The following is a 25,085-nucleotide window of genomic DNA, read 5'->3' as shown; positions in this document are numbered from 1 at the left end:
AGTGACAAAATGAGAACTTTCAGATCAGAAGAGGTGGGTACAAATCCCAGCACTTTCAACTACACATTGATCAACAGTTGGGGAGTCTCTAATATCCTTGGATGTCAAATCATTCATCTGTAAAATATGATGGCAACAATCGTTGCCAAAATAGAATTCTGTATTCAGCTGTTGTGAGGATTGCAGCATAAAGTTAAACCTCTGTGAGATGAGCTGTCATCATTAGTGCAGATGTGAGGTCTGTCTCCTTGCCTGACAGGCACACTCCATGCTGAACCTCGAGAGAGCTGTGCCTTCCTGTGTGGACACCTAACAGCCGTCCATACTGTGACCACTGGCCCAGCATCGAGGAGGTGGATGGCCACTCCTAGTTATTAGTACCAACTGCTGTCTCCTTCATAGACATTTTGCCTGGGATGGTTCCTTATTGGATTTTGGAGAAGCCATCAAATTCTGGGTGTTTGTGGTGTCCTGGAGTCATGGCCCACCTTCTGACTTGAGAGCTGAAATTTGGAAGGATCAGATTCTGCAATTTTATTTAACCAGTAATCTAAAAGCTCCTACTGGGAGTGGAGAGTTTGCATCCTGCTAAGGAATAATATGCCGGGTGTCACCCAATTCCAGAGCATTATCAAATAGTAGCTAGGAATGTATTCAGATGCAAAAAGCAGATGATAGTGGCTTAAACAAAGTGGGGCTCACTGTTTTCACACAGTGAATATGGAGATGGACCATCCAGGGCTGGTGCTGTGCCCAGCGATATCTCCGTCATCTTCTCTGCCTTTCCCAGCAGGAACAGCTCTATTCTCATGGTCATCCCCTCATGGCACCATGGTGGCTAAGGCACCTTCATGTCTCATGTCTAAGTGCCACCCAGGAGACAGGGCTAGAGGCAAAAGGTGGAAGGATGAAGGCCTTTTCGTTTTCTTTCAGGAAGTATCACCCTCCCCAGGGACTTGTGCCTACATCTCGTTGGACAGAATTATGACACATAGCCATGGTAGCTTCAGGGGAGTCTGGGAAATCAAGGTTTTAGATTCTACACCCTCCATAGAAGAGGCAGGCAGAGGAGAAAGGGTTGGAATTAGAGATAGGATCGGCCACCACTGGTGTCTTCTGCACACCACAGTGGCTATGGTATACCCCACCTTTCTTATGAATGATCAGAAAGAGAGAGGAGGAAAGCCTTGAGTTATTCCAAGAGAGAATCTATCTCTTAGTGTTGATCAGATGAAGCAGGCTGGGATCCAGGTATGTGGGGAACACAGAGGGCACCAAGACCGGCTAGTTGGCCTCTGGGACGTAGTAAGGGAGATGCCTGCATCAGTAACCATAGTGTGAGTAGAATGTGATCAGTGTCAAGGAGGGGTGCACATGATACTGGAGGACCTGGCAGTGGTGGCTCATCAATTCCAACAAGGGAAAATAATGATGATGATGATGGTGACAATGACGAGAATGACAAACTCTTACTGGGCAAGAAACTGCTCTGAGGGCTTGATCTCATTTACTACTTACTGCTACCCCACTAACTAGGTACTTTCCCTATCTCCACATCACAGATGAGGAAACTGAGGCACAGAGCATTCAGATGACTTATCCCAATTAGAAATGGTATAGCCAGAGCTGACACCACACTTTTTTCTCCTTTATCTTTAAAACATGTTTAACATTTAAAATCTGTTATTTGACGCATATAAAATATTTCCCATAATATATTTGTTAGTTATACAAAGTATAACAATAGAACCCGTGAAGTCACCGCGTCCAGTGACTAGACTGTTACCGGTATTACCTCGGCATTCCTTACACCTTACCACCTTCCAGTCACCTCCAGCTCCCACAGGAAGCCACTGTCCGTGTGACTTGTGTATCTTAGGGATAGATGTGCTTAAACAATGTCTTGCTTAGTTTTGGTTTTGAGCGCTGTAGGAATGATGTACTGTGTGTAGTATTCTGAGACTTGCTTTTCTTCCCCCAGTTGAACATCATGTTTCTGAGGTTTAACCACAGTGTAGCTATAGTCCCAGCTTAGCTGTGGTTGTCTTACTTTCACTGCTGTACAATGTTTTTTGACCAGCAAATCTCAATGTATCTGTCCATTCTCCTGACATGTTTGTAATTCTTTTTTAAGAATTGTTACTGGCCAGGCATGGTGGCTCACGCTTGTAATTCCAGCACTTTGGGAGGCTGAGGTGGGTGGATTAGCTGAGGTCAGGAGATCGAGACCAGCCTGTCCAACATGGTGAAACTCTGTCTCTACTAAAAATACAAAAAATTAGCTGGGCATAGTGGTGGGCACTTATAGTCCCAGCTACTCGGGAGGCTGAGGCAGAATTGCTTGAATTGGGAGGCAGAGGTTGCAGTGAGCCCATGATCGTGCTATTGCACTCCAGCCTGGGTGACAGAGCGAGACTCTGTCTTAAAAAAAAAGAATCGTTGCTAAGAACAGCCTTGTGCAAGACCGCTAGTATACAAATGCCAGAGTTTCTTTGGGGTATGTACCTAGAATTGGGATTACTGGGTGTACATATACTGTGTATGAATCCTTTGTCAGTTACAGGGGTGAGAAACAGTGTTTCCCAGTTTATGAATTATTTTTTTACCTGTATGGGTGTCTTCTGATTAAACTGGAGAGTTAACTTTTACATAATTGTATATAACAATTTATTCTCTTTTAATAACAATTCTATTAAGTTATAATTCACATAGGATTCACCTACTTAGAGCATACAACTCAGTGGTTTTTGGTATATTCACAGAGTTGTACCACTGTCCCTGCAACCAATCTGGTACATTTTCATCACCCCAGAAAGAAATGCCATACCTGTATTAGCAGTCACTCCCCATCTACCCTACTCCCTTAACCCTAAGCAACCACTCATCTACTTCCTGTCTCTCTAGATTTGCCCATTCTGGACATTTCACATAATGGAATCATACAATAATATAGGGTCTTTTTGTATCTGGCTTCTTTGACTTAGCATGTTTTCAAGGTTCATCCATTTTATGACACGTATTAATATTTCATTATTTTTATCAACAGATAATATTCCACTGTAATGAAATACCAACATTTTGTTTGTTCATTCATCAACTGATGGACATTTAGGTTGTTCCCAGGTTTTTGGTTATTGTGAATAATGCTGCTGTGGATATTCACGTGCAAGTTGTATGTGGACATATGTTTTTATTTTTCTAGGGAGTATATCTAGGTGTGGAGTTGCTGAGTCATATGGCAACTCTATGTTTAAGTTTTTGAGAAACTGCCAGGCTAGGGCTCCACCCTTTTACAGTCTCACCAGCCATGTCTGAGGGTTCTAATTTCACCACATCCTCATCAACACTTGTTATTGTCTGTCTTTTTTTTATTGTACCCATCTCGTAGATGGAGTGGTTTGCATTTCCCTTATGGCTAATGATGTTGAGCATATGTTCATGTGCTTATTGGTCATTTGTATCTCTTTTTTAGAGAACGATCTGCTCAGATTTTTGGTTCATGTTTAGTTGGTTTATTTGGCTTTTATTGTTGTATATTCTAGATATGAGTCCTTTATCAGATATGTGACTTGCAATCACTGTCGCCCATCTATGGATTGTCTTTTCACTTTCTTGATGGTGTCCTTTGGAGCACAGACATTGTTTTTTTAATCCACTCTGACATTCTCTGTCTTTTGATTGGTGTATTGAGACCATTCCCATTTAAAGTGATTGTTGGTGTTGTTGGATTAATATCTACCATGTTCATAACTTTTCTATTTGTTACATTTGTTCTTTGCACCCCTGCCCCTCCCCAACCCCACTCCTTTCTGCCTTCTCTGGTTTTAATTGAGCCTTTTAGATAATTCCATTTTATCTCCTTGCTTAATGTATCGATTATACTTCTTTTAAAATTTTTTTAGTGGTTTCCTTAAAGATTACAATATAATACATACTTTTAACTGACTTAAGTCCACCTTGAAATAATACCATGTAGCATCACGTGTAGTTCAGGTACCTTAGAGCATTACCAATTTCTCCCCCTCACTGTCCCATCTCTTATGATACCAATGTCTTCTTTCATGGTTAGTGCTTCCTCTGTTCTTGTTTAAGAAATCCTTCCTACCCCAAGGTCAGAAAGATCTCCTCTAGTGCCAGTCAGCATCTCAGAAGGCATCAGGTGGCCCCTCTGCCCTCTTCCAATAGCCCTCATCCCACCAGTTCAGAGCCAGAGTGGAGCCTCAGTCGTTCCTGGGTGTGTCTGCACACTCTGCTCTGGAGCTGGGAAATGACCTCAGGAGGGGCTGAGCTGCACTGGGTGCACCATCAGATGGGCCTGTTTCCATGAGCAGAACAAGATGTTCTGTTTCCACCCAGCTCAGGACCTGTGTGTCTCGGTAGCACATCAGGGCTGTAGAATCAGTGTGGGTTCAGGGCCTGTGTTTAGTAGCCAATGGGAGGTTAGTGTGTCTCCCTGTCCCCAGCACACAGGTACCTGGCAAGTGAGGACAGGCTCCCCACACATGCTGATTGCCCCTCGCAGGGCTCTTTCTCAAAGGGCCCCAGTCCCCCGTCATTGGTCTGGACACTGTGGATGATGTTGTGAATCCCCAGTATGGTTCTGCTCAGCAGACCCAGTAGGTCCAGCTTCTGTGTATCAAGCGGCATCTGATCAGGCTTCCCCTCTTTTTCATCTTAGAGCCTCTCCCCAGGTTCTGCAAGTCAAGTACACTGAGTAGCCCTCCGTCCCCTTGCTTAGGTCATCACTCTGGTATGCTGGTATGCCCGCCGCTGGCCTCTACTACCCAGGATCCCACAGTTCCCGTGGAGAGTGGGAACCTGGTGCTGTGGGAACATCCCTTTGTCACCTGCAGGATAGAGAGGACAGCCTCCGTGGAGTTCTTTAGGAGGCCGCTGCCCCTCCCCCAGGCATTTTCCTAACCCCTTGGTGAGAAGACCAGCCTCCAGGCCTCCCCAGGGAGTGTAGGTCAGGTGGCTTAACAGGTGTCACGCAGTAGATCCCTCCAGCCTCCCATTTCCCTGCATTCCCAGCAGACCAGCAGCAGCTACATTTGGGGCCTCGTTAGAAATGAAAATCCTTGGACCCCACCACAGCCTGCTCGATCACAGACTCTGGGAGAGGGCCCAACAATCTGGCTTTAATGAACAGTCTGGGGCTGGAGAACCACAGCTCCGCAGGATGTCCGGGAGGTCCAGCATACTGACCTCATCAGCGATTGGTTTTTATTAATTCTAGACTTGGATTAGCCAATCTTGTAGACTATCCACCCCCCTCGATGTTCAGGGTTCACATTAAATGACCAAATTGTGAGGGAACCACCTTGTCCTCACGTGTGGGTATATATGACCTACTTACATTTTGTCCCCCTTGGAACCCACCTCCCAGGCTCCTGCCCCCACACAGTGGACATCTCCTTCCGACACAGCTCCTGTGCCTCGGGATCTGTCTTGTTTTATGGGCCCAGGTGGAGCAGGATGTGGGTGAGTCTGTGGAAAAAGGGCACCAGCTTGAAAGGCAGCAGCCCTAGGAGCAGCCTGGGAAGGCTTTGTGCAGAAGAGGGCCGTTTCCTCCTATGTGTTGGGAGAGTTGTCTCTGCAGATGGTGGGTGAGAGTTCGCTGCCAAAACCACTGTCTTCCCTGCCCCACTGATACTTCTTCCCCACCTTCCTAAAACTGTAAGAGACCTGGAGGTGTTGAGCATCAATGCCTCTTTGACTCAGGAATCTTAAAAATCACACCCTGGGGCTACCATAGGGGCCTTCTGGTTCTCCTTGTATATTATTAGTTGAATGTTTATAGCTTTCAATTTCTTATATATGCTCTCTATATGTGCTCCTATATATATGCTTAATATATAAGATTATGTCCTTATATATGCTAAGAACATAAGAAGAATCTACCTGACCTCACAACTTTTGTAGGCACTATTACCACATCCTCTCTTCTCCCAGTGGGCACCCCGTACCCCAACTCCCCGGCACTTCATTTGATGGGACTGCCAGCATCATGTATAATCATGAATGCTGCGGTTTTGCGTATAATTCAAAATGCTGTGGATTATCCTTATTCACACACACACATTCACACCCAGAAAGGCAACTATCCCAGTGCTCCCAGAATACATGAACAACCTAATCCCAGAATCCCATTGTGAGGATCTATTTGAAGAGCACTTTCAGCAACAATTACTTTATCAATGGAGGTCTCAGCAGGAAAGATAGGGCACATAGTAGAGCACTTGGAGGACGGTTACTAGACCAGTTCCCAAGGCACACGCAGAGTTCAGAGAAACCACCAGCAACTGTTAGCAGCAGAATTGTTTCAACCCTTGGCCCCAAAGGAAGAGGGGAGGGAATGTTGATGGAACCTGGAAGGAGAGGTTGTGTTGACAAGGCTCCTTGATAGAGCAGTGATATTCAGGGAGAAACACAGCCAGCCAGAAGTTACTCTGTAGAAGACGGCAGGGGAGAAAACAAGCCAATTTCACCCTCCTCCCAACCTACCTCTCGTCTCCCCCAGTTTTCCGTTTCCAAAACCAACCGACAGCCAGAGGGCAAAGGAGCCAACCAGAAGGCCCCCATGTGTGTGATTTTTAAGATTCCTGAGTCAAAGAGTCATTGATGCTCAACGCCTCCAGGTCTCTTACAGTTTTAGGAAGGTGGGGAAGAAGTGTCCACAGGGCAGTAATGACAGTGGTTTTGGCAGTGAGCTCTCACCCACCATCTGCAGAGACAACTCTCCCAACATATAGGAGGAAACCAGCCCTCCTCTGCACAAAGCCTTCCCAGGCTGCTCCTGGGGCTGCTGCCCTGCAAGCTGGTGCTGTTTCTCCACGACTTGGGCCCCCATCACCATGTGCCTGGGGCCGAAAGCAAGGTGGAGGAAATTGGAAAGTGGATTTAGAGGGACAAACAGAAGATATCTAACCCACTCTCGGACGTCCGCCTAAAAGTTTTAGTTTTACTTCTCACACATAAGTATTTAATCTAGCTCAAATTTGTTTTGTGTTTGATGTGAAGTAGGGATTTTCTTTTTTTCCCATATGAATAACCACCTTTTCCCAGCATCATCAGTGGATTAGTTCCTCCTTTCAACACTGATATTCTATCAATAAATCAAGTTCTGTATTTGCATACAGAACATCCAGATTTGCACACAGATTTGTCTCCCTTTTCTGTTCCATGAGTTAAACTTGTCTGTCTCTGACCTAGTGCCTCACAGACTTCAGTACTGTATCTTCATAATAAGGCTTGATATGTGGTGGGGCAAGTCTTATTATTTTTCAGGAGTTTTAGGCTATTCTTGGCCCTTTGTTGTTTCATACTAACTTTGAATCAACTTGACAAGTTCCACAAAACAAAAACTGTTGGGATTTTGACTGAAATTTTATTTAATATATCTATCTATCTATCTAATATATCTTTATCATGTGGGACCTTCCTATCCATGAGCATGGTATCTCTTTATTTAGGTCTCCTTTAAGTATTAGTAAAGTTTGTAAATTCCTGTATACACAACTTACACATCTCTGATAAAGGTATAGGTACCTTAAGTGTCTAATAGTTGTTGCTGGTATATAGACATGCAGTTGATTTTTTAGATCGGTCTCACATCCAGCCACCTTTCAATAAAGTCCCTTATTTCTTCCAATAATTTGTGTATTTTTTATGTAAAGCATAGGAAACCATAGATTTGATATGGTTTTCTATGTAGGTAGTCATATCATCTGTGAATAATTGTAGTTTTGTCTCTCCCTAATCAATCTTTAAGCCACTTGTTTATTTATCATGGCTGTTGACTAGAACTTTCAGTATAATGATGAATAAAAGCATTGATTTTGAGCATTCTTATCTTGTTCTTGATTTTTAAAGGGAGTGCTTTCAGTGTTTCTACATTAAGACTGATATTTGCTGTTTATTTTTTGTAAATGCCTTTTTAACAAATTAAGAAAGTTTCCTTCTTGTTTTAATTTGCTAAGAGTTTTAAATCATATGGGTTTTGAATTTTATCTAATGCTTTTCCTGTGTCTTCTTTATTCTGCTACTGTAAAAATTACACTTACTGACTTTCTAATGCTAAAATATCCTTACATTTCTAGAATAAACTCACCATGGTCATGGCAGACTATCTTTCTTCCTCATTGCTGAATTTGGTTTTCTAACATTTTAGTTAGGAGTTTTGCTTCTATATTCATGGGCAAAGTGGACCTAGAGTTTCCCTTTCTTATACTGTTTTTGTCTGTTTTTAGGATTAAAGTATTCTGGCCTCATACAATTTTGCTTTTTCTATTCTCTGGAAGAGCTTGCTTAAGACTGGGATGGTCTATACCTTGAAATTTTGGTAGAGCTTACCTGTAAAACTGTCTACGCCTGTTCTGTGTGAGAGAAATGGGAGTTTAAGCCCTATTTCAATTTCTTTAGTGGAAAGTTTGACAAGTCCTGTATTTGTTTTTTAGTTAGTGGTTTCATAAATTATAATTTTCTGGGAATTTTTTAATGTGGTCTGTGTTTTCAGAATTATGAGTGTAACAGCATTGGTAGTGTTTCCTTATTGTTTTTAAACCTCTGCATGATCTGCGGTTACATCCTTTTTTCACTTATCATGTTATTTATTCCTTTGGGCCTTAAGTTTTTTCTTTATCAGTGGTACCATGGGTTTGGCTATATTGCCAGATTTTTAAAGAACTGCATTTGGCTTTTTAAATTCTATTGTAAATTTGTTTTCTACTTTTATGGAGTTCTGGTCCTAATTATATTACCTTCTTCTCATTTTTTTTTCTTTTAACTTTGTAGTTTGATGCTTAATCCTATGAATTTTCAGCATTTCTCTTACTGTGAACACCTCAGGTTACACACATCTTTTCCAGGGTCATGTCCACTAATGCTCATGAGTTGTCCTAAATAGTATTTTCATTATTATTCCATTCTAAGTATTTTTTAATCCCAATTATGATGGTTTCTTTTACCATGAGTTATATAAACATGTGTTTGTGAATTTCCAAATGTGTGGCATTTTAAATCTTTCTTTGCCCTGTTGACCTCCAACTTAATTGCATTACAGCCAGAGACCATGCTTTCTTGGAAATCAGTTCCTTGACATTTGGAGGGTGTGCTTGAAGTCTTGGTACTGGAGTCTTTGAAAACGTTCTATATCTCTAGAGAGAAATGTTATTCTCTGTTGTTGGGTGTGGAGTTCTAAGTCTGCTGGATTACACCTCTTGACTGAGTGACTAAGACCCTTTCCACTGCTATTGGCTTTTTGTCTAGGTGGCCCTCTGCTCCCTCTGTCCCTTATGGCCCCTGGAATCAGGGAGCTTATTTAGGAGGAGCAGGTGTTTGGGCTGGCCCTGGAGGGTGAGGAAGATTTGGCTTGATGGAGATAGGCAGGGGGCCTGGGCAGAGGGGACAGCATAATACTGGTGAAGGAAGGCCAGGGAGTGGTGTCGCATCTGGAAAGAGGGCCAGAGGACAGGAAAATGCTGGGGCAGGGACCAGAGACCCTGGGAAAGTCCCCTCTTTAGGAGAGGGGCCTGAGAGAGTTTTCTGAGGGGAGACGACAGAGAGCCCATAGAGAGGAGGACATGGAGGCGTGGGGTTGGTTAGGCCCAGACCATCGTGGGGGGTCTTCCTGGGCAGGAGAGGGACCTGTGTGAGGGTTCACAGGGGCATAGTGGTGGCCATGTGGCTGTGTGGTGAGGAGGCCCTCAGTTAAGTGTGGGGCCTGGGAGAGGGGGTGGCAAATATCAGATGGAATTTCATAGAACCTAACGCACATCTCTCTCCCTCGAGGTGAATTTTTCTTTACACACCTGGGAATCTAAGAGATGATGTAACGCCTGAACTCATTTTATAACATCAGAAGTTTACGACTTAAAAATGTTTCAGAAGGTGGGAGCATGGGCTGTCTAGGGTTCTAAGGAGAGCATGGTTGAAACAGCTGTCTAAAGGGACTGAGAGGGTTGGAGGACCCAGTGGCAGGGGCATGGATGGAGGACCAGGAACCACCAATGTCACCATGGGTGAGAGGCTTCAGGGTGAGAGAGGGGTGTTGGTGAGGGGCCCGGCTGGGGCTGTGTTCACAGTTGCTGGGATGGAGGAGACAGGGCAGGAATCAGGGTGTCAGCAGAGTCAGTTACCTGGGAGGTATGGCACAATGGTGATGGAGGAAGGGGAGCCCAATGACAGTGCAGTGAGGAATGTTGAGGGGGATGGGAGTGGTGGCAGCAGGTGGCGTGGACTTAGGGAGAGGAGACACGGAGCAAGCCATGAGAGCTGGGTGGGCCTGGATTCGTCCTTTCCTGGTAGGATTACTGTGGCCACAGAATTTATTGTGCAACCCAGGATGTTTCTAGGAAGTGAAAGGGAGAGTCTGGACACTTAGAGCTGGGCAGCAGGATGAAGGAAGCCAGCACACACATAATTCCCTGTGCAGGCACGTAGGGGCTTTCAGCTAAGCCAAGGGTGTGTGAGGAAGTATCAAAGGTGCACAGGAGTTTCTCACTTGTTTGGGGCTTTAAAATACATGTATGTATATAATAGAGATTCCCAAGGGCTCAGTGGGCTGAGCTAGCAGTGAGGCTGGGTGAGGAGAGGTGGCCTGGAGAGGGTTTGTCTTCTGTCTGGAAGCCTTTCACCCTTGGCTGAGAGAAGCTACACACACACCCACCCCTTCTGTCTGAACACGTGGCTCGCGAACCGCAGTCCTACAGCTGTCAGTAGTAAAATCCAGGCCCATCCAGCACGCTTGCGGGATGTCACGGTCATTAAAGGAAATGGAAGGCTGTTTTTTCCAAGTAAAATGGATGTGAAGGAATTAGGTAGAAGCTGACAGAGGTATACCCAAAACTGCTAAATTTAGCCTGGATTCAAGAAAGAGGTTAGAGAGGTGGCATTGTGAGTAATTAGACACGTCGCTGAGAGCGTGAATGATTGACAGAGTTTGTCTGTGGTTGCCACTGGGGAGAAACAGAGCAGAATGGGAATCTTTGGAAGGAGCAAGGAGCCAATCTGCTGGGAATATGGAGCCTTTGGGACTGTCAGACACGCTTTGGGTGCTGGGGTCTGTTTCCTTTGGAGGGAAGACAAATGGTGAAAGGGAGAGCGAGGCACAATCCCTGGAGACAGACGGTCTGTAAATGGTGAGCAAACAACAGTCAGGAGCCTTGCCGGAGTCTGTACCAAGGGCCCTCCTAAGAAACGGGGTCATATTGGGGTCCAGTGACTGTGTATAGCCTGGGCCACATTGCCCAGCTGGGGTCTCTATGGCATTTGGGTTTGTGCCTCAGCTCAAAGCCTTGCAGAAACCCCTTTCAACATGTGTGCTCTCTGCTGCAGAGACTCAAACCCACTGGGGCAAAGAGACCACACAGCCTTGGAGTTGGGTTTCACATTCCTATCACCATGACCTGTGCCCACCCGCCCAGAAATAGTTGGGTGAACTTGCTGGTTATTAACTGAGATAGTGCACATGACAGCCACATAGGTCTTTACTGTGTCTTGCCTGATAGCCCAGCATGAGTAGAACAGCCATCGAGCCCTCTGAGAGAGCAGGATGAGTGTGTCTGACTACCTTGTTGCAAGCCACCTAAAACATGGCTGGACCCAGTTCCACCTCTGGAGGGGATGTACCATCGGCAGCCATCTGGGAGGGTACTGGAGACACCAGATGTCAGCTCTAGGAGGGGACGAGCAAACATCAGATGGAATGTGAGCATAAGAGATGACATAAGGCCAGAATGTGTTTTACAAAATCAGAAGTTTTGGACTTAAAAAATGTTTCAGTCTGGAATTGGACAGATAGTGCAGGCTCATTTTCTAAGAGTTTGTAAAAGTAAATGGATAAGAGATAAGTTAGTTTCAAGAAAATGGATTGCCAGATATGAGTAGTATTGCATACCCGGAGGGGTGGCCAGGGCTGCCTGTGTGTGGATTGTCCCCAACACAGCTCCTCGGCTCCCACCTGCCCTGCACCCTGTATTGTTCACCTTGGCCCTTTGTGGCTCTGGCTAGGTGCGATTATCTTCCCCACACAGGGGCCACTGGTAAAGAAATACTCCATATATTTTTAAGAATTGAAATCAAAGGGCAGATGAGATTTCTCTAACTTTGCAACTAACTTTATTGCAATCCATTTTCCCCCACAAAGTGAGCTGCCACCTTGTTCCTTTCTTTAAGAAATACTGTGGAAAAAAGCCAGCTGACCAGCCTGCACCCTGGGAGGCTGGAGCTGTTCCCTGGGGGCCAGGCCCTGAGCCGAGCATTCCATATGCATCACTCCTCATTTATACCCCCAGAAACCTTGGGCAGGGGGAATGCTGCTAATCCCAATGCATGGAAAGGGAAGCTGAAGAGAAATTTAGGAACTTGCTCCTCAGAGATCGTTTTCACTTAAACAGAGGAGTTGGGATTCAGATCTGGGTAGTCTCTGGCTCCAAGGCCCAAGATCTCAACTGCTGAGTTGAGATTTTTTTGGGGGGAGGGGGGTGGCGGGGGGGATGGAATCTCACTCTGTTGCTCAGGCTGGAGTGCAGTGGCATGATCTCGGCTCACTGCAACCTCCGCCTCCTGGTTCAAGTGATTCTCCTGCCTCAGCCTCCCAAGTAGCTGGGATTACAGGTGTGTGCCACCACACCCGGCTAATTTTTTATGTTTTTGGTAGAGACGGGGTTTTACCATGTTTTGGCCAGGCTGGTCTCGAACTCCTGACCCCAGGTGATCTGCCCACCTTGGCCTCCCAAAGTACTGGGATTACAGGCATGAACCACTGTGCCTGGCCCGAGTTGAGATCTTGATACTCCCTCTGGAGCGTGCTTGGTTGTGCAAGGTGAGGCCTAGGGTCCCTTCATTGCTACCTCCTTGCGTCCCTTTGACCCTCGTCCTGTGTATTCCCCCTTTCTCTCCCTGGCTCCCTCTTGCCTTGAAAGATGAGTAGAGAAGATGTTCTCTCCACTGCTAGGACTCCAGTCTCTAAAAATGCGGGTCCCTGTTTTTATCTAGGGGTGCATCTGGCAGGTTGCAATTCCTTGTTATGCCCTCTGACAGTCTGGTAGGCAAAGTGGCTTCCTGTGTGGCTCCTTCATCTTGCTGTGTCATACTCGCTTCTATCAGCCTCTCCCCTGGATCCAGGCCCTAGGCCCATGTGGGCCCTTCTGGGTCCCTCATGTCTAAAATACGTGACTCGAGCAGCTGCCGAGATACTTGTTGAGGGAAGGAATGAGGGAATGGACAGACGCCTCTGGAGACCTGCAGTGGCTTGAGAAAACAAGGACATGGGTTCCAGACAGAAGAGGAAGGAATGGTTGGAGCTGCCCGGGAGTCAGGGTGGGCGTCACTATTGATAAATGCATGGACAGTGACTGCACAGAGCCTCGTCACTGTGGGTGGGTCTTCACCAAGTCCCTGTTTATAAGATGCTGTTACGTGTAGTCTTATTGAATCAGCCATGGAGGGGACCATCCATCCTTCCATCCCTGGAATAGGATGATCCGTCTTCTCCTACCCTCCTTTCAAGCAATTACTTCTCATCTGTAAATTAGTGCTGCTGAGGTTTTACTTTGAGTATGAAAGTTCTGTTGAAATCATTTGTTGGCAAATATTCCATAAGCCACAGATGTTAGTGCAAATGGGATGGAGAGAAAAAGCAATGTAGCGCCTCCCCTGATAGAGTAGAAACTGGGGCCAGCAAGGGTACAGAGGTGGGCTGGGACCTGGTCCCCTGACTTCTTAGCACACAGCTTGCAGGAAAAGTCCAAAATGCCATTTTAAAAGAGCTGTATGAAAATTGCACAAAGTCTATTTTTAGTTTACAAGCCAAGATATGTTTTGCAACTGGGAAAGGGTGTCCCTTAGTTGTATTTTGGTGAAATCATGACAGCTGCCTCATCAGTAGCTTCTTCATTTTTAATTACCAGCGTGGGGTTGAGTCACAGAAGCAGAATGACAGTGCATGTTTCTCTGCGCCTGTTTTTAATTGGTGTTATTGAGTTGGGGCATTGATGCAGCTGGATGAAAGTTTTCTGTATCTTCATGCACTGGGAGCTGCCGATCTCAGCAGGGCAAGCTGTCACGAGGTCAGCATAGGAGCTTGGTCACTGTGCCACCTGGTCAGCAGGTCTTCGAAGCCATCACTTGGGATAGGCTCCAGGATAAAAGGAAGCTGAGCTTGCATGGTATTTGGCTGACACTCTCACCACCCATGACTGTCAGTCCCGGTCAGGTGACTCTGGCTGTCCCTGAGATCATCGCCACCTCCTTCCTGTGTCCTTGTTCTCTTTAAGGGAAACCACACAATAGAGAGGGGCCAAGGATGGGAAGCACTGCCTGGAGCTAAGAGCTGTTAATAATCACAGCTGGGCAGCACTGCCGTGCTTGGCTATGCCTTGGGGTTGGCTATGCCTTCTCCCTCTCAGGCCTCCAGATGCTGCTGGCACACTGGAGCCATGGTTCTAGCATCCTGAGTGACACAAGAGAGGTAGGAAAGGTGGGAACAGAATGCAGAGTACAGTTTTTTGTTTGTTTGCTATTGTCAAATACACATAATAGAAAATATGTCATCTCTTTGTGAGTGTATAGTTTGAGGCATTTAGTATATTCACATTGTTATGCAACCATCACCACTGTCCATCTCCAGAACTTTTTCATTTTCTCAGACTGGAACTCTGTACCTATTTATTTATTTATTCATTCATTCATTCATTCATTTATTTTTTGAGATGGAGTCTCACTCTGTTGCCCAGGCTAAAGTGCAGTGGTGTGATCTTGGCTCACTGCAACCCCCGCCTGCCAGGTTCAAGCAATTCTCCTGCCTCAGCCTCCTGAATAGGTAGGAATACAGGCGCACGCCTCCATTCCCAGCTAATTTTTGTATTTTTTTTGTTGTTGTTGTTATTTAGTTTTTATTTCATAATCATAAACTTAACTCTGCAATCCAGCTAGGCATGGGAGAGAACAAGGAAAACATGGAACCCAAAGGGAACTGCAGCGAGAGCACAAAGATTCTAGGATACTGCGAGCAAATGGGGTGGAGGGGTGCTCTCCTGAGCTACAGAAGGAATGGTCTGGTGGTTAAGATAAAACACAAGTCAAACTTATTCGAGTTGTCCACAGTCAGCAATGGTGATCTTCTTGCTGGTCTTGCCATTCCTGGACCCAAAGCGCTCCATGGCCTCCACAATATTCATGCCTTCTTTCACTTTGCCAAAGACCACATGCTTGCCATCCAACCACTCAGTCTTGGCAGTGCAGATGAAAAACTGGGAACCATTTGTGTTGGGTCCAGCATTTGCCATGGACAAGATGCCAGGACCTGTATGCTTTAGGATGAAGTTCTCATCTTCAAATTTCTCCCCATAGATGGACTTGCCACCAGTGCCATTATGGCGTGTGAAGTCACCACCCTGACACATAAACCCTGGAATAATTCTGTGAAAGCAGGAACCCTTATAACCAAATCCTTTCTCTCCAGTGCTCAGAGCACGAAAATTTTCTGCTGTCTTTGGAACCTTGTCTGCAAACAGCTCGAAGGAGACGCGGCCCAAGGGCTCGCCGTCGATGGCAATGTCGAAGAACACGGTAGGGTTGACCATGGCTAGTAGTACAAGAATTTCCTCGGCGGCAGCGTCTGCAAAGCCTAATTTTTGTATTTTTAGTAGAGGCGGGGTTTCACCATGTTGGCCAGGCTGGTCTCGAACTCCTGACCGCAGGTGATCTGCCCGCCTTGGCCTCCCAAAGTGCTGGAATTACATGCAGAAGCCACCGTGCCCAGCCTGAAACTCTGTACCCTTTACACACCAACTCCCCACTCCTCCCTCCCCCACAGCCGCTGGCAACTGCATTCTGTCTCTATGAATTTGACCATTCCGGGTACCGCATACAGAGAGAATCATTCAGTATTCGTCCTTAGTGCCTGGCTCATTTCACTGAGCACGGTGTCCTCAGGGCTCATCTGTGTTGTAGCACGCATCAGAGTTTCCTCCCGTTTTCAGGCTGAACCATATTCCATCGTGTGTCCATGCCAGGTTGTGTTGATCCACTCAACCAGTCACAGACACCTGGGTCACTCCCACCCCTTGGCTTTTGTGGAAAATGCTACTATGAACACGGGTATGCAGATATCTGTTCAGAACCCTGTTTTCACATCTTTCAGCGACAGGGAGTATATATTTTTAAGTGAAAAATTTGAAGATTAGTTTTTCTAAAATTCCTTTTGATTTCCCTTGGGATAACTGCTCTCAAGTGATGGTGTTTTAGATATTAAAAATTTGAATTTCCAACATTTCTTTCATAAAGACAAAATCTTATTTTAAAAAACCTTGTAGCCTCCTCCAACATGACCTTCCTTGGTTAAGTAGCCGTGAGCTGCAGCCTAGCACTGACCCTTCTTTCTGGGGAGCCCAGGAGGGGGACTGGCAGGAGCCAGGTGGGCTCCCCCTGACTGCCTTGGGTGCTCAGTGTAGCTTTGTTCTCTGATCCATGATGTAAGCAGACTGCCCAGGTGTGCTGTGCACAGCCATTGGTGCTCAAGGTCACAGACACAGTCCACTCTTCAGGAGCAGAGCTGCTCTGTGCTGAGAGCAGACGTGGAGTTGTACTGGAGCCTCTCTCCCCTGGCGAATTCACTAGATGAGACTTTCTTGAGGATAAGGCACCCCCTACTTCTCACATATTCAGAAAAAAAAAAGTAAACAGTGGGCCTCCTCAAGTTGGGAAAGTCTGAACCAAGTGTCTCGATCGCCACTTTCCAGGACGACAGGCTGCCTGTACCCTGCAGGCATGTTTTAGGCAGGCTACAGAGTGGTGGTAACATATACAATGAGTTGCCATTATTAAAAACTTGGGAGAGCGCATGTCAGATCTGAATGCTGGCTTCTCTGGAAGAGTTCAGGAGATCTTGCACTTCTGGGTTCCTGGAGTCTCCACAGACTCACCTCTTCCCTACCATGGGGTCCGAGGCTGGGCCCTGATGGCATTGGGGGTACCTCACCCAACTAGAGAGACCATACATGGCACAGGGAAGTTAGTGGGCAGCAGGGAGATGTGGCTCTAATCCATTCCTGCTAACACATCAGCTGCACAGGGGCAGCGTGCGGGGAGCAGGGGCATGTGCTCTGCCTGGGGGTGAAGTATGGGCCCTGGGAACATGGGGCAGGGCCAGGCCTCAAGCAGCCTCCCTACCCCAGAGGTCACCTGCCCTTGAAATACACCTAATTTTCTTTCTGTCTCTTTTACAAAATAATTCCTGGATCCCATGGGCCCTGCTTTGATGGGAGGAAGGAATGGTGCAGCTCTGAGAAGCAGTCTGTCACTACTTCTCAGCATGAAAGAGCTTTTGTCTTCAGTTTAGACCATACATTCTTTAAACTTTATTTGGGAAAGGGGCTAAAAGGTCTGGTTACCTTGTTTTATTACAATTAAAAATTTCTTTTACAATTTTTTGAAACTGTCACAAACTTACAGAAAAACTGAATGCACAGGGCAAAGCTGGTCTGACCCAGTGCAGAGAAACTAGTGACCCCAGACCCATCAGCCCCAGTGCTCCAGTTTGTCCTTCGCATAAACAAGCACTATCTCTGCAGAACTGTGCAGTGCAGCCACAGACACCAGGGAATTACCATTGGTCTCTTATCAATTGTAATGGCCCCTAATGTAGTAACATATTCCGTCCATCCCGTGTGGGTAACCAATCTGCCATGTCCTCTGTCTTCACTTTCCCTGAGTGGACACCCTGGTTATCTGCCTAGACTCTGACATCTAGAGTAGCCTGTTCCCACCCATAGGCCCCATGGGCTCCGATTCCACTTTCCCCAGTGTGGGCTCCCTCCTTACCTTCTGGGTTCCAGCCATGCCTTGTTCCAGGCCACCCCAGATCTTCCCACCCCACACACACCATGTTCTTCCCCATATGATGGCTTTAGAATGGAATTTTTCAGGAAAAAGAAGAGTTTTACGGTTTATTTTTAAATTAGAACAAAACCAAACAAAAATGAATACTGGAGGCATTGGATTTAGGAATCTGGTAAAACAACTAATTCTAGACGGTCATAAAGAAACCTTTGACCAGGAAATGATTTAAAATGGAGATATTCAAAGTAAGGATTATAGAGTTTTTTCAGGTAGCTCTTTGTAGACATTGAACATACAGGCCGAGGCCACATGTAGAAATTAAGCGTTCTCATCCGAAGCCAGACCATTTGGTTTGGCGACTTAAGGGAAGAGAAAAATGAAGTTTGCTAAGTAAAAATTAATGATTTCTCAGGAATTTTTAGGATGTTGAGCAGCTTAATTGCATAGTTTGGGTGGATATGTGTTGAAGAAAGTAATTTTAGGAGACTGGGAAATTGTGCAATCATCTTAACTTGGGTCAGGATTGTAATTATTGCAATAACAGAATGTTGCTATGTGTATATGTGACTGAAATGGGAAGCAGTTTTGAAAAAACGCTTTAAGAAATAACAACAAAATGTCCATTCTCTCTCTCTCTAGACTTCCTTAATTATAAATGCCAGGTAACCCAATGCTGGCTAAATATAGGTCCAGTGGTCATCTATATTTATAACATTTTTTTCAGGCGGAAGTCACTAGAGCAATACAGAATTAATTTAGTGTGTAGGTTTTTATAGAGTCTAATTAGTTGTGTTTTTCTTAAGCGAACCAACTGGGATCAATAACATTATATAACTGAACTCAGACGACCATGACTTTTAGACATAGACTCTTTCCAGAAAGCCAAGGCCCTCGGCAGATGCCGGCCCTGAAGACAGACAAGCGGCTCCGGAAGCAGGCACGCTGCAGCTGCGGAGCGGACGGGGCTTGGAACATCTGTTTCCAGCCAAGGGCAGGCTTTGGGAGTGATAAAGTACAGTTTTTTTTTTTGCAAAGTCAGGAGCCTCATCTACAGTCCATTCATCACTGAGGCCTTGAATTGAGACATTCCGTGGCTGCTTATCAGCTGTTCCTGTGTGGCAGGGTTTGGCTGGGCTGGCCTGGGGAGGTGGGGTGGGGTTTTTGCAGACTTACCAAAGTATGCACTTAGCCAACCCACCCCCACCAACAATGCAGCCTGCTCAAGGGCTACGAACTGCACCTGTGTCTGCAGTCACGTCCGTTGGAGAGTTGAGTGGGTGGATGGACCTTTGGAACTATTTGATGTCATTTGGGGTAGATTCGGCGTGCTTCTCTATGACTTTGCTGCAAATTAAACATGATAGAGTAGATTGAGCTTTCCTCCTCCCTTCCTCAGGATCTTCAGAAAACATTGTCTTTTCTGGCAGAGTGAACCCGAGCTTGCAGCACCCACTGAGATCTTGTTTGAAGCCAGCTACACTCGCATTTAAAGAAAAGACATGACGGGGGAGGCCCTTTCTGTAAACCTCAGGCCAGGCCTGTCCTCTCGTGCGGGTTCCTACCCCTCCCTTATGTGACCCTACAAGCCACTTTTGCTCGTCCACACCTATGCCCAAGAGTTCTTCTCATGGCTGGTGCATGCCGTGAATGAAGGGCACTGGCCAGTTGAAGGGAGTGCCCGGCTGGGCCTTGCCTGCCTCAAGTCCTCAGACCAGAGAGGCCAATGGGGGTCTTGCCCAGACCACACAACCAGCAGGTGGTCTGCCTGGTTCCTTAGCCTCCTCCCAACCTCAGTGCTGTCCTGGGACAGGGACTGAGAGAGAACTTAAAGACAGGATAGCAGAGCCTGGGCCAGAAGTCACTGGGGTCACGTTCACCCCGCCTCTGGACGTGGGGCCTCACTGGACAGCGGGACACAGGTGGGATGAGGGGAGACCTGTGTATCCTTCCAGTGTTATTTGGAGACAGAAGTCTGTTCATTTCACTAGGCAGATTTCAAGCTCTTCTGTGTTCCAGACACAACCAGGCCCCGAGGATTGACAGACAACGTAGCTCCTGCCCTTGAAGACTTATGGTGGAGGGAGGGAGGATGAAGGGTGTGATAGCCATGTCTGGGCAGACAGGGCCTGGGGGTCTGTGAGGGCTTCCTGGAGTCAGTGACAGCCGAGGTGATGGTTAAAAGCAGAGTAGGAGTTAGTCTTGTAGGTGTGAGGGGACTTGAGCAAGCACAGGGACATGAAACAGTGAGTGAGGGCAGGGCCCCTTTCACTGGACGAAAGAGGACAGTGTGGGCAGGGCCAGGCCTGTGGCTGGAGAGGGGTCCTGGCTGGTCATGTACCCTCTGAGACAGGAAGGAATCAGAGTGGGAATGTCAGTGCAGTGGTACGGGAGAGACTAAGAGGCCAGCGAGGGTCCGAGCAGAGGGATGAGGCTGCCTGCAGTAGGGCTGGTGTGATGCGGGGAGTGGGTTTGGGAGCCATGTAAGAGCCCACTTTGGGAAGGTTTGGTGGTGGCTTTTACCAAGACAAGGAATGCCTCAAGAGGAAAGGTTTGGGGTGCAGGATGGTGAGGGTGCACAGTGTTGTTGATTCCGCTCTGGTGTGGTGGAAGTTATGTGCTGACCTAGGGGTCCTGCCAGGAGCCAGTGGATAAAGATGGTGCGGACCTGGCCCAGCCCCTGGAGGACTCAGCCATTATGGAGCAATGTGCTTAGAACCCACATGGGCGGGAGAGGCTCCCCAGAGGAGATGATGCTGAGCTGAGCCTGGAAGGACCCGGGATTGGCTGGCAGGAAATGAAGAAACAGCCTTCTGGGCCTGCCTTCTCGGTATCTGATACAGTTCCTGGATACAGCTCAGCTTCTCTCGGCGGGGGAGTTTCAGAACCCACGTGCCCAGTGGCTGTTCAGACCTCTGGAACCAGAACATCCATCTGGAGCCAAGCCCACACTCACATGGGGTTGCTCAGGCTACTCAGGTGAATCTGACATGTACCAAGGTGGCGAGCCAGAGATCTGGGGTTCTGAGTTAGGGCAACCCGGCAGTGGCCCCAGGAGGTTGACTTGGATGTGAGAACTGTGGGAAAACCAAGGACTCACCTGGTATGTTTCAGAGTCATTTGTTTATGAACCTTACATAAACACACATACCTGGATTTGTATATACACATGTATATACACAAACACACACACACACACCCCTGAATACATATGCAGTTGGCTGTCTTTATTCATGGGTTCCACATCTATACATTCAAGCAACCTCAGGTCAAAAACATGAAAAAAATGTATGGTGGATGTATAAACTATTTTCTTGTCATTTTTCCCTAAACAATATAGTATGACAACTATTTCCATAGCATTTACATTGTATTGGGTATTATAAGTAGACTAAAGATGATTTAAAGTATTGGAGGATGTGTGTAGGTTGTATGCAAATATGATGCCATTTTATATCAGAGACTTGAGCGTCTGTCAATTTTTGGTATCTGCGGGGTGGCCTGGAACCAGTCCCTCACTGATGCTGAGGCATGACTGTATACATATATATACATCTGTATACAAACACTTGCACATCCATATACATACGCACATACACATCTGCATATGTGTACACGTGTGTACAACAGCACTCACACATTCTATACATCCACACATGTGTACACATACTCATTTACGGACGTAATGGAATAATATGTACGTGAAACATAATATAGATCTCCCATGACTTCCTTATTGAAATGAAGGAAAGTGCACACATGCTGAGGGTACTGGTTCTCCAGGAAAGAACCTGCTGCAAAGGACAAGGACCAAGGTGCCTGAAATCCCCCTTGGCAACTAACAGTCTTAACTGTGCCAAGAGGCAGAAGGTTCAACAGTGAAGAATCCTGACTATTCATTGACTAAATGAATCTTGAACAATTTCACTGCTCCGTGCCTCAGTTTCCCCATATGTAAGAGGAGGACAGTCATAACATCTACCCCTTACAGTTGTTATGAAAATCAAACTTATTCATTCATCTGAACTCCAAGCTTGCTGCCTGAAGTGGGGCGTGTGCCCGGCAAGCATCAGCTGCTCTTGTAATGAGCCAGGAGCACTCAGCAACAGTGAGGAACCCTGGCTGGGGGACCGATGAAGGAGGGGGGATTGCTGTTCCCTACTAACTCTATACCCTTTTGTACCTTCCTTATTTTATGTCGTGTGCACATATTACCTATATTTTTTTAAATGTCAGATCATCTTGTTAAAGAGGATTACACTACATTAAACTCTCTTCACTGTGAGTTCTTTGATCTCATTTCTCCCATTGTTCTGGTCAAGAACATTTAGCAAGGTTTGTAATGATGTTTTAACGATGTTACCAGTTTTATCAAGTAATGCATATAATCACCTATCAATGTTGAGTAAAGAAACATGAGCATTCTATATTCAGCAAATTGTTTATTTTCTTGAATGGTGCACGAGACGGGCTCTAATTAATTCATTGTGAATATATCATGGGCAGGAAAGAGAACAAGAACATATTTAAATTTATGTTATGACATTAAAAAAAACAATGCCTTGCAGACTAGCAGTCAGATTCATTGATGAAGAGCAGATGGAGGTCAGGGGAGGACACGGGGCTGAGCAGGACTGGGAGGTAGCCTGGGATGGTGGAGGCAGCGCCTCTCATCTATAATCAAGGGAAGGAGGAGGCTGCCAGGACCCTCCAATAGTGACAATCCGTGGAAGCCACCACTCCTGATTATAAAGGCAGCTGCTCAGGCACTGGCTGGAGAAGTGGTGCATAGTCAATTAGCTGTGAGCACAGGAGCAGAGCCAGCGCCTGGTGTGGACAGTGTCCGAGGCCACAGCCAAGCAGCAGCCACCCAGGATGTCCAGGCTGCTGAGCAGGGAGGAATACCTGCCATCAGGGCAAATGCCAGATAAAAAAAAGAACCTCACTTTCCCTGGAGGATTATTTGGGATTTTGTCTTTAGGCCGCCCCCTTCCTGAGTCCAGCCCTGTCCATTTGACCCTGAAGAGGTCCTGAAAGTGTGGCAATCATGTTGAACCCTACTTGTGTATCTGTATGTCATTTAGTATCAAATTTTGTCACCTGCTTGTCTGTGAGCAGGGGAGGCTGCTGGTTTAGGAACTGGGAGCCCCACAGTGTGACGTAGTCTTAACCTCCCTGGGCCTCAGTCTACTCATCTGTGAAATGAGGACATCTCTGTGGGTCCTTCTCACACCCTAATCTGTGAGTCAGGGCCAGAGGGGGCAGCCAGGTGTCCTTCATGTTGAACCAGGCCAGTGGCCACATCCCCACAGGTGACCCTGTGTGAGCCTGGGGGCCTCACAGCCTCGAATCCTGTCCCCATTCCCCATGAAGGCACCCAGAGTTGTGAAGGAACAGCCTCCCTCATTGGGGAGGGGCAGGACTTCCTCTTACCTGGGGTGGACCCTGCTGTGGTAGGTCAGGTGAGAAGCCTAGAAGGGCTTAGGTGAGTGGGGAGGAGAGACATCGATGGCTGTATCGTAAATGCAGCATCATCCGGGCTGAGGAGACTTTCAATGGGCCTGTGTTCCTGGGCAGCTGCCCCTGCCTCCTGCTGTGTCACCCTTGGTTCTTTCACTGGTTTTGCCCATGATGAAAACCTCACACTCCTGACCTGATGCCTAATGTTTCCAGGGGAGAGCAGAGGGCAGGATCACATGAGTCAGACAGAAGGATGGGACCTCTTGGAGCATCTGACAAGAGGTTTATGGGAAAAGCACGGCTCAGAGACTCAATGAGATGCTGAAGGTCTAGGTTTGCAGCCACACCTGTTTATCAGCAGAGTCACTCAGTGTATGGACCGCCACTTCCCAACCTAGAGAACCCATGCTTGATATCAGAGACTTTGGTAAACTCCCCAGATACACTCAGCAGCAAATGCTGTACGTCACAGGCTGGCAACCTTTTCTTTTTCAAAGTTCACATGTGAACTATTTTATCCTCATGGGCTTTAGGATCTCTGTTGCAACTACTCGACTCTGCTATTGTAGTAGGAAGGCAGCTATGAACAGCAGGGAAAGGGTGGGTGTGGCTATGTTCCAAGAAAATTTATCAAAAAACAGTAGGTGGATATATACCCAAAAGAATTGAAAGCAGGGACATGAACAGATATTTGTACACAGCAGCATTATTCACAGTAGCCAAGAAGTGGGAGTAATCCAAATGTCCATCAATAGATGAATGAATAAACAAAATGTGAGGTATGCAGATAATGGAAGATTAGTCAGCCTTAAAAAGGAAGGAAATTCTGACACATGGTACAACACTGATGAAACTTGAGGACATTATGCTGAATGACATAAGCCAGTCACAAAAGACAAATGTATGATTCCAGCTTCTTCTGCAGCTGGCTTTGAAAGGGCAGCCTTGGCTGGTGTCCCCTTCTCCCCTGCAGTGGGAGCATCCCTCCCCAGCCCCCCAGCTCTCATGCTAGGCAGGACATAAGTGTCCAAACAAATGGAGTTCTGGCCACTGCTGCCTCCAGAGGTGGTTGGACTGGTCAGCTTTCTGGGGACTGTATGTGCCTTTCCTGGATCATTGATGGAGAACAGTTCACATCAGCCCAGACCCTGGGGCCTTTGCAAAGGATGGTCATGGCGGCCCCGGGGCAGGGGGCTGGATGGCTTTGGGACTGGCCTTTGAGGGGAAAGGTGGCTGCCCCAAGCCTGGCTTAGCTGTTCAAAGGCCAGGTGCTGCCCTGAATGGCTTCCAGGGCCACCCTGACATGGGCCTGCTAAGAGTCAACAGTTCTGTAATTAGTCTGCTTCTTTGCTAGCAAGTTTTATTCAACTCTTAGTTTCTCCATGTCCCTGACGGAATTGACTTGAATGCCCAGAGTTAAAAGACCAAAAGTTATGTAATATCTCCCAGGGATGGTGGCAGCTTATAAGCAAACATGTTGATTAAACACTGCTGCAAGTTGAGACTCCATGATTGCCTCTGTTGCTAAATAACTGCTGTAGTGTGGGTGAGGAGCAGCCTTTTGACACATGTGGCAGTTAACTTTGTTGAAGAAGTGAGCAAGGTGACTTATCTGTAGGAAGAAAAATAAAAGTGCTTGTGAGAAAAATAGGGCAGAAATAATGAGGTTTATGATGGCAGAAAAATGTGAGAATCAGAATTGCAGGAAACAGTGTATCGAGCACTTACTACCTTACTGTTGGGTCTCTGCTAGCTCTTTCACACATACCTATCTCATTCAAATTTTG

At 46.5% G+C, this 25,085-nt stretch overlaps 1 protein-coding gene and 1 pseudogene across 2 annotated transcripts in view; one reads left to right on the top strand and one right to left on the bottom strand.

Annotated features, from left to right (window-relative positions):
• Positions 1-14,880: 14,880 nt before the first annotated feature.
• Positions 14,881-18,813, bottom strand: LOC105522943 (annotated as a pseudogene). The gene is made up of 2 exons (XR_001003513.1): positions 18,783-18,813; positions 14,881-15,628 (listed from the first exon to the last, which is right to left on the bottom strand). The product of XR_001003513.1 is annotated as a peptidyl-prolyl cis-trans isomerase A pseudogene (transcript).
• PCSK6 (proprotein convertase subtilisin/kexin type 6) overlaps positions 18,692-25,085 on the top strand; it is a 149,335-nt gene continuing 142,941 nt past the window's right edge. Inside the window, exons 1-3 of the mRNA XM_011958127.1 lie at positions 18,692-18,853; positions 23,151-23,300; positions 24,464-24,628. Of these exons, the coding sequence (XP_011813517.1) occupies positions 18,692-18,853; positions 23,151-23,300; positions 24,464-24,628 (477 nt within the window). The remainder of the gene's footprint in view (positions 18,854-23,150; positions 23,301-24,463; positions 24,629-25,085) is intronic.

The sequence above is a fragment of the Colobus angolensis genome, unplaced genomic scaffold (genome assembly GCF_000951035.1).
Source record: "Colobus angolensis palliatus isolate OR3802 unplaced genomic scaffold, Cang.pa_1.0 Scaffold112, whole genome shotgun sequence".
Lineage (NCBI taxonomy): Eukaryota > Metazoa > Chordata > Mammalia > Primates > Cercopithecidae > Colobus > Colobus angolensis.
This window is presented reverse-complemented; position numbering and strand designations above follow the sequence as displayed.